This window comes from Lipotes vexillifer, unplaced genomic scaffold (assembly GCF_000442215.2).
Source record: "Lipotes vexillifer unplaced genomic scaffold, Lipotes_vexillifer_v1.1 scaffold117, whole genome shotgun sequence".
NCBI classification, from domain to species: domain Eukaryota; kingdom Metazoa; phylum Chordata; class Mammalia; order Artiodactyla; family Lipotidae; genus Lipotes; species Lipotes vexillifer.
Window position 1 is genome coordinate 1,403,767 of NW_006785593.1, and position 15,788 is coordinate 1,419,554.

The 15,788-nt window shown below is 35.2% G+C and overlaps 1 protein-coding gene across 7 annotated transcripts in view; it reads right to left on the reverse strand.

Moving 5' to 3' along the window:
* Positions 1–15,788, reverse strand: part of PPFIA2 (PPFI scaffold protein A2) — a 474,850-nt gene that overhangs the window by 190,554 nt on the left and 268,508 nt on the right. For all 7 annotated transcript variants that reach the window (XM_007457669.1, XM_007457666.1, XM_007457665.1 and 4 more), the window contains one exon: positions 2,542–2,643. In XM_007457669.1, coding sequence (XP_007457731.1) covers positions 2,542–2,643 — 102 coding nt within the window. The remainder of the gene's footprint in view (positions 1–2,541; positions 2,644–15,788) is intronic.

The following is a 15,788-nucleotide window of genomic DNA, read 5'->3' on the forward strand; positions in this document are numbered from 1 at the left end:
CAGGAATGCTGTTTTCTGTAAGTATAACTTGCCTAGGTATGGTCAGAGAAGTTTTAGGAATAATAAAATTTGTTTCATCATTTTTTTCTACATTTTTGGTAGTATGGAAACATTAAACAATAAAGCTTGGTTGAATGTTCCTGTAAATACCCACTACAATTTATGAAGTTTGTATTTTTGTATAATCATGAATAACATTAGGATGATTTTATTTGGATGTTCTCAATTTAATAGGGCATTATGGAGGAAGAAAGAAGGTGGTCTGATTTTCAGCCCTGGGTATTTTTGGGGTGGTGGGGGAGGGTGAGAGGTGGTTATGTAAACTTAAGAAGTTGTTATATAATCAATATTTTGCACAAGGAAGGTTTCATAAATCTATTTTCCTTGATATAATGAACAACAAAAATCCTCCACATCATTGCTTTAGGAAAGGTAGAAAAATGTTTTCCAGCTTGATTCATGTTTTCAAAGTAGTTATGATTAACGTTTAAAAATCAATGGCTTCATTTTCTATTACCCTAATGGAACTTAATATTTGTACTTCTCTCACTTTGATTCTTGAATGGGTATTTCAAGTACAGCTTGCCTTTCTTTCTTTGTTACCCCAAATTCCTTTGCAGATGCAATAATGACAGGTAGTTCCAAGCTTCATGGGGTGTAATGTGATGAAAACTGTGAGGATGCTGTTGCCAAACCCCCCAGTCTCTGGAATTAGTCACAATCAAGAAGGCATAATGCACTCCATACTACAGTGGTCTACTCTTAGGCAATGTTTCCCCTAAACTGTAGTAAATCTTTGAGTTTCTTCATGGATCTAACTTGAGTAATTGTGCTGATGGCCTCATGGCTAAGGGCACAGGCTCTGGAGTTAGTTTGTCTTAGCTTTCAAACCCCTTCCCTGCTATTTACTAACTGTGTGATTTCTGGTAAGTGATCTGCCCTTTTCTGAGCTCAGTTGCCTCATCTGTAAAAAGGGGATAATTATAATATTTCCCTCATAGGGCTGTAGAAAGGATTAAAGGGCTGTATAAAGGAGAAATACATACATGGCTAATAAAAGAGTTTCTGGTGCATTTTAAATAAGATTAGTTGGAAGTCTACTGAGAAGTTTGCATTTCCCTCCATTTTTAGCTTCCTGTTCCTGCTTTTTACATTTGGCTATATTGAGTTACACTAGGGAATGTTGCTTAAAGCATTAAAATAGAAAATAGTGAAATAGGGCAGAATAAATCTCATGGCAGAAATACATTTTAAATTTGTAAGGAAAAAGTATAATTTAAAAATCATGGGTGGGAAAAATATATAGAGGGAGAAAGAAACAGAAAAAAATAATCTGACACCTGATAACACGATCTAAATTGCTCTTGTTATGTCCTATAAGAGGCAGTCCATGTGACTGGCTCATCAAAGTTCTCAATGAAAACCAATTCCTTACGTACATACCCTGTGAATTCTCTTTACCATAAAGTAAGACCCTGAAAATAAGAAACTGAGTTTGATCATATAACTATTATGCATGCAATGGTATCTCTCATTCCATGGGCACAAGCTCATTCCAGGGGCACAAGCTGACTGTGGAGCTGTCGTTTTTATATTACTCTCTAAGGCCAAGCATGCAATGAATATACAGTTAACTGTAACTTACCTTCTCAGCATGAATCTGCCATAGCTCTAACACTTAAAATATTTTCACCTACTTCACATTGAGATTGAACTATAATCACACCGAGGTGGTTTTTCTCTACATTCTTTTACTAGAGAAACTTCTCTTACTTATGGGTAATATGGCGATTTATAAATTTTATGAAATTTAGTGAATTTTTCTTCTGAACTAGAAAATATAGCATCTTTGATGAAATTTTAAACTTTAATGTTACATGGCATGTTATGACATTAAACAAGTACATGGGTTTCCAAGAACAGAATATTGTAAATTCCATCAGGTTCATAAAATCACAATATCAGAACTGGAAGTCTCCTTAATGATCTTCTAAAATAGAAAAGGTATGCCTCTTTTAATTAGTAGAGTCCTGTTCCAGTGGTTTTATGTTTTTAACACCTTTTAAAAAATTGTTATTTTTCTGGGGGTGAGGTGAGGATGAATGTCAGGTCATGCCCTCATAGCACCCCAAAGTCAAAACTCATGCTCCCCTCTCAAACCCATTGCCCTCCCCCATTACCCACCACCAGCTTCTGAAGTATCATTGCCCACCTATTTCAATGCAACAGTTTGAAACTCACTATTGAAATACAACTCTTCTTTTTAAAATCGAATAAAGCAAAGACCAGAAGAAATACTAACATTTTTTAAGGCAACATAATGATTTAGTAGCCGAGACTGTAATTTAGGTTTCCTGCCTTCCTGTTTTGAGTTTTGTAGTACAGTATATTCTCCTTTAATTTAAGTAACAGACCATGAGTTGGCGTCTGCTTAAAGTCTTGCTCAAGTTTCTAAAGGCTTATATTTCTATGAGTATACGAGAGATAAGGCACTGAGCTATACGTGGAATTAATTCCAAGCAGAGGCAGTTTTATACTTACTCTTGTATTGTTTCTTTCAGCTTTAAGTTCAGAAATTTCTTCTTCCTTTTCTAGAAGTTGTTCTCTGCAGGCATTTAATTCTTTTGTCAGTGCAGCAAATTCCTGAAAGAGGAATCAAAAATTTTGAAGACATATTCCAGATTAAGAAAATGTATTCCAGCAGGAAGAAAAAAAAAAAATCAAAATATAAACTTTTGAGTGTAGAGAATAGAAAACATGGCCTAGATGACTATACATTACTGTTATTTATATGTACATTGCTGTTATTAAATTAACGTGGTTCTAACTTTAAAAAATGCTAGTACAATGTACTTAACAAATACATATTATAATATGTTGCTCAGATGAGTGTATAAAATATATTTCAAAATGTATCAGATACATCATATTGAATTTAACATTAGTATGATAACATATTGATAATACAGAATAATTTAAATTCGGTTAATTTTGTGAACAACTCCAAAGATCTCATACTCTCGTTCCAGATAGCAATGTTTAGACTGAGCATACTACATCATAAGAAAAAACCAACAACCACACCAGCAATCAAAAAAAAAAATTCTTAAATATACTATTTAGAGATTAAGAAGTTTACTTATTTAATAGGAGGAAGAAAGAGAATGCACTTGTATCTTACAAAATAATAAACGTATCTAAGACTTGATAACATTATCTAAGATTCTCTTACTAATTTATGCATGTAGGCACAATAAAGTTTGCTTAAAAAGAAGGGTAAGACACTTAATTCAACTATTCCATTACTCCAACTTACAAACAAATATTTTAAAATAATTTTGAAAAATAGTAAATAGTAATAGATCCATATTAACATTAAATTCTTTACAGTGATTCTCAGTAATAAAATTGATGCTTGTCAAATGCATGTAAGTATTTGGGAAAATTTGGCACCAGGCTGGGAAAGCACTGTCAGAAGATCAAAAAGAAAAGCAAAATGAGGAGAAAGGTTTGGTTAACCTAATCTCCACAAAGGCAAATTTAGCAAAAAGTAAATGAATATGATGATTATGCAAAGCTGGGAAAGGTTTAGGGTTTATATTTTTGTTTGCTTCAAAACACTTATTGTGCTAAGTTTCTCTGAGTGGCTTCAAACCAAGTGGGTACTGCAAAGACCTCAGAGTAGACTTAGTGTAGAATCAAGATGAAAGAGTTCATTGTTACATTTGGCTGGCATTACAGATAAATGTTTTCTCCTCTGATTGGTGCCTGCTTAAATGTTGATATTATCTGAGTATATTATTTGAGTGGGGAATGGATATAAGCAACAAGTAAAAAACAATAAACATTTCCATAAAAAAATTTTCTTCATATAAATGGCATAGTTTTGATGGAGAAAAGAAGAAAGTAACAAAGATTCTGCATTGTATATTATTAACATATATATTTAAAATTAATCCTATACTCATATTATAAGGCAAAATATTAATCAAATCTGTACATTTAACATCATACCATTTTTAAACAAAACATGTATCTGGTTTATCTTTCTAGGGATTTAGCTTGCTATCTACAGAAAGAAAAAAAGATCAGAAGGAAATATTTCAGAATATTAACATTACATATTTCCAGGTGGTAAAATTATCAGCGAATTTTGTTTTTAGCTTTCTGCTATGTATTTGTCATCAAAACTTTCTATAATAGAGAAAAATGCTTTTATGCTTAGTGAAAAAAGAAAATATAAATCTGTAAGTGCACTGAAACAATCATGTATTCATAATCAACGACAGAAATTAGTCAAGATGTTATTGGTGACAGATGACTTTGCATTTTTAATTCACTATCATGGCACTGATTCTGAGCAAACTATTTAGTGACTCCATGTATTAAGATTAGTCTTACATTTATTAACTTTCTAGCAAATTTCAGGCACTATCTTCACATTCATTATTTCATCTTGCTCTCTAAATAAATAGTGAGGGAGTCTCATTCCCATTTTATGGCTGAGAAAACTGAATTACCAAGATATAAGTTGAAGTTCATGAAGGTCACAACCCATAGAGAGTGAATTATGCTGTGAACACAGTTCTCTAGACTGTGTGTCCAGTGCTTCTGCACTATACCATTTTGACCGAACTGTTCATCAGTTTTTGTTTTTTTTTTGTACAGCAGGTTCTTATTAGTTATCCATTTCATACATATTAGTGTATATATGTCAATCCCAATCTCCCAAATAATCCCACCACCAACCCCCCTGCTCCCGCCAGCCACTTTCCCCTCTTGGTGTCCATACGTTTGTTCTCTATTTCTGCCTTGCAAACTGGTTCATCTGTGCTATTTTTCTAGATTCCACATATATGCATTAATATACGATATTTGTTTTTCTCTTTCTGACTTACTTCACTCTGTATGACAGTCTCTAGGTCCATGAATGTCTCTACAAATGACCCAACTTCGTTCCTTTTTATGGCTGAGTAATATTCCATTGTATATATGTACCACATCTTCTTTATCCATTCATCTCTCGATGGGCATTTTGGTTGCTTCCATGTCCTGGCTATTGTAAATAGTGCTGCAATGAACATTGGGGGTGCCTGTGTTTTTTGAATTATGGTTTTCTCTGGGTATATGCCCAGTAGTGGGATTGCTGGGTCATATGGTAATTCTATTTTTAGTTTTTTAAGGAAGCTCTATACTGTTCTCCATAGTAGCTGTATCAATTTACATTCCCACCAACAGTGCAAGAGGGTTCCCTTTACTCCATACCCCCTCCAGCATTTATTCTTTGTAGGCTTCCTGATGATGCCCATTCTAGCTGTTGAGAGGTGATACCTCATTGTAGTTTTGACTTGCATTTATCTAATAATTAGTGATGCTGAGCAGCTTTTCATGTGCTTCTTGGCCATCAGTATGTATTCTTTGGAGAAATGTCTACTTAGGTCTTCTGCCCATTTTTGGATTGGGCTGTTTGTTTGTTAAATATTGAGCTGCATGAGCTGTTTATATAGTTTGGAGATTAATCCTTTGTCAGTTGATTCATTTGCAAATAGTTTCTCCCATTCTGAGGGTTGTCTTTTTGTCTTGTTTATGGTTTCCTTTGCTGTGCAAAAGCTTTTAAGTTTCATTAGGTCCCATTTGTTTATTTTTGTTTTTATTTCCATTCTTCAGGAGGTGGATCAAAAAAGATCTTGCTGTGATTTATGTCAAAGAGTGTTCTGCCTATATTTTCCCCTAAGAGTTTTATAGTGCCCAGTCTTAGATTTAGGTCTCTAATCCATTTTGAGTTTATTTACATGTATGGTGTCAGGGAGTGTTCTAATTTCATTCTTTTACATGTAGCCGTCCAGTTTTCCCAGCACCACTTATTGAAGAGACTGTCTTTTCTCCATTGTATATCCTTGCCTCCTTTCTCATAGATTAGTTGACCATAGGTGCGTGAGTTTATCTCTGGGCTTTCTATCCTGTTCCATTGATCTATATTTCTGTTTTTGTGCCAGTACCATATTGTCTTGATCACTGTAGCTTTGTAGTAGAGTCTGAAGTCAGGGAGTGTGATTCCTCCAGCTCCGTTTTTTTCCCTCAAGATTGCTTTGGCTATTCGGGGTCTTTTGTGTCTCCATACAAATTTTAAGCTTTCTTGTTCTAGTTCTGTAAAAAATGCCATTGGTAATTTGATAGGGATCACATTGAATCTGTAGATTGATTTGGGTAGTATAGTCATTTTCACAATATTGATTCTTCCAATCCAAGAACATGGTATATCTCTCCATCTGTTGGTATCACCTTTAATTTCTTTCATCAGTGTCTTACAGATTTCTGCATACAGGTCTTTTGTCTCCCTAGGTAGGTTTATTCCTAAGTATTTTATTCTTTTTGGTGCAATGGTAAATGGGAGTGTTTCCTTAATTTCTCTTTCAGATTTTTCATCATTAGTGTATAGGAATGCAAGAGATTTCTGTGCATTAATTTTGTATCCTGCAACTTTACCAAATTCATTGATTAGCTTTATTAGTTTCCTGGTGGCATCTTTAGGATTTTCTATGTATAGTATCATGTCATCTGCAAACAGGGACAGTTTTACTTCTTCTTTTCCAATTTGTATCCCTTTTATTTCTTTTTCTTCTCTGATTGCCATGGCTAGGGCTTCCAAAACTATGTTAAATAATAGTGGTGAGAGTGAATATCCTTGTGTTGCTCCTGATCTTAGAGGAAATGCTTAGTTTTTCACCACTGAGAATGATGTTTGCTGTGGGTTTGTCATATATGGCCTTTATCATGTTGAGGTAGGTTCCCTCTATGCCCACTTTCTGGAGAGTTGTTATCATAAGTCGGTGCTGAATTTTGTCGAAAGCTTTTTCTGCATCTATTGAGATGATCATATGGTTTTTATGCTTCAATTTGTTAATATGGTGTGTCACATTGATTGATTTGCATATATTGAAGAATCCTTGCATCCCTGGGATAAATCCCACTTGATCATGGTGTATGATCCTTTTAATGTGTTGTTGGATTCTGTTTGCTAGTATTTTGTTGAGGATATTTGCATCTATATTCATCAGTGATAATGGTCTGTAATTTTCTTTTTTTGTAGTATCTTTGTCTGGTTTGGGTATCAGGGTGATGGTGGCCTGATAGAATGAGTTTGGGAGTGTTCCTACCTCTGCAAATTTTGGAAGAGTTTGAGAAGAATGGGTGTTAGCTCTTTCCTAAATGTTTGATAGAATTCACCTGTGAAGCCATCTGGTCCTGGAGTTTTCTTTGTTGGAAGATTTTTAATCAGTTTCAATTTCATTACTTGTGATTGGTCTATTCATATTTTCTATTTCTTCCTGGTTCAGTCTTCCAAGGTTATACTTTTCTAAGAATTTGTCCATTTCTTCCAGGTTGTCCATTTTATTGGCATAGAGTTGCTTGTAGTAGTGTCTTAGGATGCTTTGTATTTCTGCGGTGTCTGTTGTAACTTCTCCTTTTTCATTTCTAATTGTATTGATTTGAGTCCTCTCCCTGTTTTCCTTGATGAGTCTGGCTAATGGTTTATCAATTTTGTTTATCTTTTCTAGAACCAGCTTTTAGATTTATTGATCTTTGCTAATGTTTTCTTTGTTTCTATTTCATTTATTTCTGCTCCGATCTTTATGATTTCTTTCCTTCTGCTAACTTTGGGTTTTGTTTGCTCTTCTTTTTCTAGTTCCTTTAGGTGTAACATTAGATTATTTATTTGAAATTTTTCTTGTTTCTTGAGGTAGGCGTGTATAGCTATAAAGTTCCCTCTTAGAACTGCTTTTGCTGCATCCCATAGGTTTTGAATCATCATGTTTTCATTGTAATTTGTCTGTGTTATTTTTTGATTTCCTCTTTGATTTCTTCAGTGATCTCTTGGTTATTTAGCAACGTATTGTTTGCCTCCTTGTGTTTGTGTTTTTTACGGTTTTTCCCTGTAATTGATTTCTAATCTCATAGTGTTGTGGTCACAAAAGATGCTTGATATGATTTCAATTTTCTTAAATTTATTCAGGCTTGATTTGTGACCCAAGGTGTGATCTATCCTGGAGAATGTTTCATGTGCACTTGAGAAGAAAGTGTAATCTGCTGTTTTTGGATGGAATGTCCTATAAATATCAATTAAATCTATCTGGTCTATTGTGCCATTTAAAGCTTGTGCCTCCTTGTTAATGTTCCCTTTGGATGATCTGTCCACTGCTGTAAGTGAGGTGTTAAAGTCTCCCACTATTATTGTGTTACTGTCGATTTCCTCTTTTATAGCTGTTAGCAGTTGCCTTATGTATTGAGGGCCTCCTATGTTGGGTGCATGTATATTCATAATTGCTATATTTTCTTCTTGGATTGCTCCCTTGATCATTATGTAGTGTCCTTCCTTGTCTCTTGTAATATTCTTTATTTTAAAGTCTATTTTATCTGATATGAGTATTGCTAGTCCAGCTTTCTTTGGATTTCCATTTGCATGGAATATTTTTTTCCATCCCATCACTTTCAGTCTGTATGTGTCCCTAGGTGAAGTGGGTCTCTTGTAGACAGCATGTAGATGGGTCTTGTTTTTGTATCCATTCAGCAAGCCTGTGTCTTTTGGTTGGAGCATTTAATCCATTCATGTTTAAGGTAATTATCGATATGTATGTCCCTATTACCATTTTTTTAATTGTTTTGGGTTTGTTTCTGTAGGTCCTTTTCTTCTCTTGTGTTTCCCACTTAGTAAAGTTCCTTTAGCATTTGTTGTAGAGCTGGTTTGGTGGTGCTGAATTCTCTTAGCTTTTGCTTGTCTGTAAAGCTTTTGATTTCTCCATCAAATCTGAATGAGATCCTTGCCAGGTAGAGTAATCTTGGTTGTAGGTTCTTCCCTTTCATCACTTTAAATATATCATGCCACTCCCTTTTTGCTTGTAGAGTTTCTGCTGAGAAATCAGCTGTTAACCTTATGGGAGTTCCCTTGTATGTTATTTGTCGTTTTTCCTTTGTTGCTTTCAATAATTTTTCTTTGTCTTTAATTTTTGCCAATTTGATTACTATGTGTCTCAGCGTGTTTCTCCTTAGGTTTATCCTGCCTGGGACTCTCTGCACTTCCTGAACTTGGGTGGCTATTTCTTTTTCCATGTCAGGGAAGTTTTCGACTATAATCTCTTCAAATATTTTCTCAGGTCCTTTGTCTCTCTCTTCTCCTTCTGGGACCCCTATTATGTCAATGTCCTTGCATTTAGTGTTGTTCCAGAGGTCTCTTAGGCTGTCTTCATTTCTTTTCATTCTTTTTTCTTTGTTCTGTTCCATGGCAGTGAATTTCACCATTCTGTTTTCCAGGTCACTTATGCTTTCTTCTGCCTCAGTTATTCTGCTATTGATTCCTTCTAGTGTATTTTTCATTTCATTTATTGTATTGTTTGTCTCTGTTTGTTTGTTCTTTAATATTTCTAGGTCTTGGTTAAACATTTCTTGCATCTTCTCGATCTTTGCCTCCATTCTTTTTCCGAGGCCCTGGGTCATCTTCACTATCATTATTCTGAATTCTTTTTCTGGAAGGTTTCCTATCTCCACTTCATTTAGTTGTTTTTCTGGGGTTTTGGCTTGTTCCTTAATCTGGTACATAGCCCTCTGCCTTTTCATCTTGCCTATCTTTCTGTGAATGTGGTTTTTGTTCCACAGGCTGCAGGATCATAGTTCTTTCTTCTTGCCTCTGCTGTCTGCCCTTTGGTGGATGAGGCTATGTCCCTCAGGTTTATATGGTTCAGATTTGGAGTGCATTTAGCAATCCTTTTTCTTTTAACTGGAGAATTATATAATCGTTACTTATAATTACCATTTAGGATTCTTCTTCATTAGTCCAAAGGGAGTGTGGAGAACTAGGAAATGGGGTATTCCTTCCATTCAGAGCAACAAGTGTCAGACAAGAACATCCTGCATATCTAGGACTGCAACAGGTGCAGATGCCTCATTTGGAGTTAATCATCAAATGTTTTTACACTTTTTCACTGACATTTCTCTCTTCTGTACCTACTCCTCCATCCATGCTATCACATGAACTGAGCATTTTTTTAATCAACTTTTCCTAGATAATAGTAACAGTAAAGGTAGTTATCATTGACTGAGCCCTTACAATATGCCAGGCACTCTGCCAAGCAATTTATATTAATTATCTCATTAATCCTAATGAAACTCTGTAACACAATACTAAAATCTCACTAAACAAAACTAAACACTCTTACCATACAATTCTGCAATCTCACTCCATAGTATTTCATTCCAAAGTAATGTCACTCCAAAGAAAGCTGAGAACTATGTCCGCACAAAAAACCTGCATGTGACGTTTATAGCAGCTTCACTCGTAACTGCTAAAAGTTGGAAGCAATTGAGATACCCTCCAGTAGGTGAAGGGATAAATAAACTGTAGCACATGCAGACAATGGAATATTATCTAGTGCTTAAAAAGAAACAAACTATCAAGCCAGGAAAAAACATGGAGAGACCTTAAATGCATATTAGTAAGTGAAAGAAGCCAATCTGAAACAGGCTACTACTGTATGATTTTAACCATATGGCATTCTTGAAAAATAGAAATTATGGGGACAAAAAAAGAATTATGGGGACAGTAAAAAGATGAAAGGTTGCCATAGGTGTTGGGGGTGTGGAGGGATGAATAGAGCACAGAGGATTTTCAGGGCTGTGAAAATGCTCTGTATGATATTTGATGACAGATACATGTAATTAAACATTTGTCCAAATCTATAAACATACAACACCCAAAGTGAACCATAATGTAAACTATGGACTTTGGGTGATAATGATGTATCAATATAGGTTCATCAATTGTAGCAGATTACCACCCTGACGGGGGATGTAGATAATGGTGGAGACCATTCATCCGTGGGGGCAGAGGGTACATGGGAAATCTCTGCACCTTCCCTGCAATTTTGCTATGAACCTAAAACTGCTCTATGAATATAAAATCTTTTTAAAAAAATCACTGAGGCCTAGAGAAGTTAATAAAATTTCAAAAGTTAGACACTTTGTCAATGGTATAGCTGGGCTTTGAACCCAGACAATCTGTTTCACAGTGTATGACTACAATAGACTGTTGGGGTTTTATTCCTCTCCTGATTACAGTCTTTCCCCTTCTAATTTGTCCTTCCTCAGTCTTTGAAAAATTATATTTTCCTCAAGCTCACAAAACTTTTCAGAGCTTCCTACTTTTAAGCACATCAAATTTAAACAGATTTTAACTTTTAAAATCCAAACCATCCAAAACATGGCCCTTTCAAAATTAATTAGCTTTATTTCTCATTGAAAAATAGCAACTACCGTTTTGAGCAGGAGCCACTTTGCTCTGCCCTGAACTTAGTATTTTATATGAATTACTTTATCTCTTCCCTATTTTTCAGATGAGAATACTGAAGCTTAGCATGGATGAATAACTTGCTCAAGGTCACATAGCTAAAAATAATCCTCCTTGATTCCAAAACTCTTTAATTTCTGCAACACTGCTTTCTTCTCACTGAAAATGGAAAATCATCAAATTTTTCAACAGTAGCAATTAATACAAACATATCATCTCTCTAACTATCCATCCATACATACAACATTTATTGTGCTTCTACACATACCGCACACTATGTTAAGTGCTGTAGATATGGAGATAACTTAGGCATAGTTGTTGCACTTGACCTCATAGATCTTTCAGAATTCACATTTGAGGCATATCAGGAATTTTCATCACTAATAAGCACTCAAAACCCAGCACCAAAGTGCCACACAGGAAAAAATATTAGTTTATGTGCCTAGAGGCACTGTTGACTTACAGGTAACTCTTCCTCTCTAATACCTTCTTCTTAGTATGACTATCTTCTGCATCTGACACAGATTTCTTCTTCCTGTTTCTATCTCCACCTTTCCATTTTCTCATCTCTCTTATTTTCTATTTCCTTCACATACTATTTCCTTTACCAGGAATACTCTTCCCTATCCTCTCTGCCTGACTTATTTTTAAAGCACCAGGTTGCCTTGTTAATGATCCATAATACCTTGTTCAAGGTCTATCAATGCACTTACTGCATTATTTCATAATAATTGAATTATGTACTCATCTCCAAATAAACAGCATGATCCTTTAAGACAATTTTGTTACCTTGCTTATTTGTTTATTTATTTATTTTATTTTTGCGGTACGCGGGCCTCTCACTGTTGTGGTCTCTCCCATTGCGGAGCACAGGCTCCAGACGTGCAGGCTCAGCGCCCATGGCTCACGGGCCCAGCCGCTCCACGGCATGTGGGATCTTCCCAGACCGGGGCACGAACCCGTGTCCCCTGCATCGGCAGGTGGGCTCTCAACCACTGCGCCACCAGGGAAGCCCCCTTGTTTATTTTTATAGCCTCAGGGCTTAGCAGAGTTTCTGACAAATCGTAGATATTCAATAAATCCTTGTTGTAACAATATGTGAATGGTTCACTTTCCCTAAACTTTAACTTTAATACCAAAAACATTTTTTAAAAGGTATAATTAATGAGAGTTATTTCTTTTTCTGAGTGAGATTGTTAGAATTTGCTCTATATATAACATGCCCGATATTCTTTTTGCTTTGTAGCTGTTGTTTTTGCCTATATCTGAAATTATACCGTATTATATTTGCCTATATCTGAAATTATATCGTACTATATTCTACACAGAAGTGGCATTATTGTCTGCTATATTTTATTGCACATATATGAAGTAATACTATTGTTCCTAAATAATTCACGCATTCAGATTTATCATTTGTTCATGGGACATTATTTTTGTCTTATTCATTCTCAAAGTAAAAATGCATGTTTAACTCATATGTTACTTCTCTAATCTAGAGTTTCTCAAACTATATTCCATAGAACAGTATTTCAACAAGCTCCCCAGAAACAAAGCATGGCCAAATGGATTTGGGAAATGATGCAAGGTTCGTAATTTGCTCTTGAAAATATACTATAAACATCAGAATATAAGAGATTCTGACGAAAGCTGGTTTTGTGGCCAAGAATTGGAAACAACCCAGGTTTCCATCTATAGGAAAATGGATGAATCAAATATAGTAAAAACACATGATGGAATATTGTGTAAAAGGCAAAATAAGATGGCTAGATCTTTATATAACAACATGGAAAGAATTCAAAAATGTGATTTTGCGTTAAAAAAGGTGAGAAACAGAACATCATGTGTAACACAGAGTATTGTCAGAAGCTGAAGGCAGTGAAGGATAAATGTTAGAGGAAAATTTCATTCATGCCTCACCATGTCTGAATTCAAAGGAGTCTATAAGAAGAACTGAGTTTGCTTTGAATCACTGAGACAGAATTAGTAGATCAGTTGCCAATCACAAACCATATTCAACAATTTTCAGACCATTTTGTTTCACAAACACAGCCTGCCAAAATTCTTACTTTCCCAATAACCAAAATGACTTTCCCCACTCTGTATTTTTTTTCTTGGAATTTTAAAGAGTGGTCAGGACACACAGTGCCATAGAAATATCCTCAGACAGAAGGGAGTGCCCTTTTCTTTCTTAGCATGTATTCATGAACACCACACACACAAACATTCACATGAGCACTCCCTATGTGCTAGGGAGATGACAGTGAAGGAAGCAAGTTAAAGTCCCTACTCTCAAAATGTTTATACACTTTCAGGCATTTACCACTCAATGTACTTTACTCAGAGTGAATCATTTCTAGCTACATTAATCCCCCTCAGTACTAATTCAACTCATGATATAGAGCAGCAGTTCCTTTAAAAAGAGAGCAAATTAAAATAAATTTCTTCCTGTTAGTATTTTTTGAAAATTGAAAGTATCATTTCTTTTTTTCTTGCCTTCTTGTTTTCCTTCTTTTTTAAAAAAATTTTATCAGATTATATTGATTTACAATGTTGTGTTAGTTTCAGTAGTACAGCAAAGGAAAGCATAATTTCTTACAAATGAACATGAGTCGTCTAATTTCTGTGACCTCCTAATTCTAAGTTACAAGTCTCATAAATTGCATAAAATTCAGTTTCTTTATGGTCAATTTATAACTCTAAATTCTCAGTGTTACCTCTTTTCTCTCCTACCCACCGCATCCTCTTCTTAAGCTATCGTTTCTTGAGCACTTATTATAGGTTAGGGATATTGTTAGGAATTTTACATGTTATATCACTTATTCATCATGACAGCCTTATTCTCCCCAGATAAGAAAACTTGAATGAAAGAGATTAAGTAACCCTAGCAAGGCCCAGGCTAGTATACAACAATGTCAGTGCTGGCAAGTGAGCTAAGGGTGAACTTGAGTAATTCAAGTGCCTGAGCTGCTAGTATTTTAGTTAACAGCCCTTAGGTTACTGGGTTGTTCTCAATCAGTTTAGTGGAAAGAAACTTCTCTTGTTTTGGGCCCTCCATGTGTATTCTCAAAGTGAAAGATATACCGGCAAAGTACAGATTGATTCAGTTCTTGTGCGTACTTACACTCTATAGAGACATCCTGGTCAGGCAAACATTGTACAGATTCAGAGATTCCTCAGGCAATCCTTCCTTTTTCCACCCTGTAAATCACCACAACCTACCAGGCTGCCCATTTTCACACAGATATGGAACATTCTATTCTTATACACATTCATCTTTAAGTGCATTTTCTGGTATCTAATATTAAACATGGAAGGACGGAAAGAGACTAACTTCCTGGCCTCACTTCAGGATGCTGTGCTTACTTGAGGAGGTTTATTTGAAGAAAAAGGATATATTTTCTCATTAACCATAAGCTTGAAAGGCCTTGACTTAATAGATGAGTCCTCACCTCATAAAAGCAAGTCAGCAGAAGCTGCATGACAGAAGGGGAATTCAACCTTTTAATTTCAAGACATTGACACCAGGCAGTAGTCTCCAGAGTAATCTATGACAATCCATTCATCATAATTACAATTTTAACACTCTTTATCTTTCAATTAAACTTGCGTTCTGTGGGCCACTTAATTAATGAACTGACAATGGTCTTATTTCTGCAACCATATATCTGAGTAAGCACTGGCTGAAAAACCATGAGTGTAAATCAGTCAGAAAGAGAAGAGAAAAACTAAAGGATGAGCTGGAATTCAGCTTTCCTAAGCACCACCAACACCCTCACCAACGACAAAAAAGCATCTTTTAAGTTTATTCTCCAACCATATAACATTTGTGCAATTCAAAAATAGCTCTGAGGAAAGCATATGGCAGGAAAGCATGCTGACTTGACCATCTAGCATTTAAATTAGACAAATTAATTACATCAACATGTTTTTATAATGACTTCCTTAGGCTGTGTCCCCAGTTTACTATATTTTGGTGTCTCATCTTTTGAAAATTGAAAATTCTTCTAGCGATTCTATTTGTATTACTTGGTGGAAAACTTTGGATTTTAAATTTATATTTATTTGGATATAGTCATAAATTTACATGTATAAAGATACCCATCTCCTTCTCCACACCATAGAACATACTTTCTAGAATTAATAACAGAAGTATTACATTGGAGAGATGAAAACAAAGCAGCTAAAAGACTTAATATATTCCCTAAATTTTGTATGTATACGTATCTCAGAATATTTGTTGTTATAAATTCACAAGAGTCTCTATAAATTTAGTTTGGAAATCATTTAGGTTGGAAGCAAAAAAGCATCTGTTTCATAGGAATCAATACCCTATCCCTCCCTCTCTACATATATTTTTTCCTATTTTCTCATGTTATATAATCAAATGCGGTATTAATGACCTCTGGTCTTATAATTGCCTCCTAGACTTGCATGAGCTCAGGGAAAG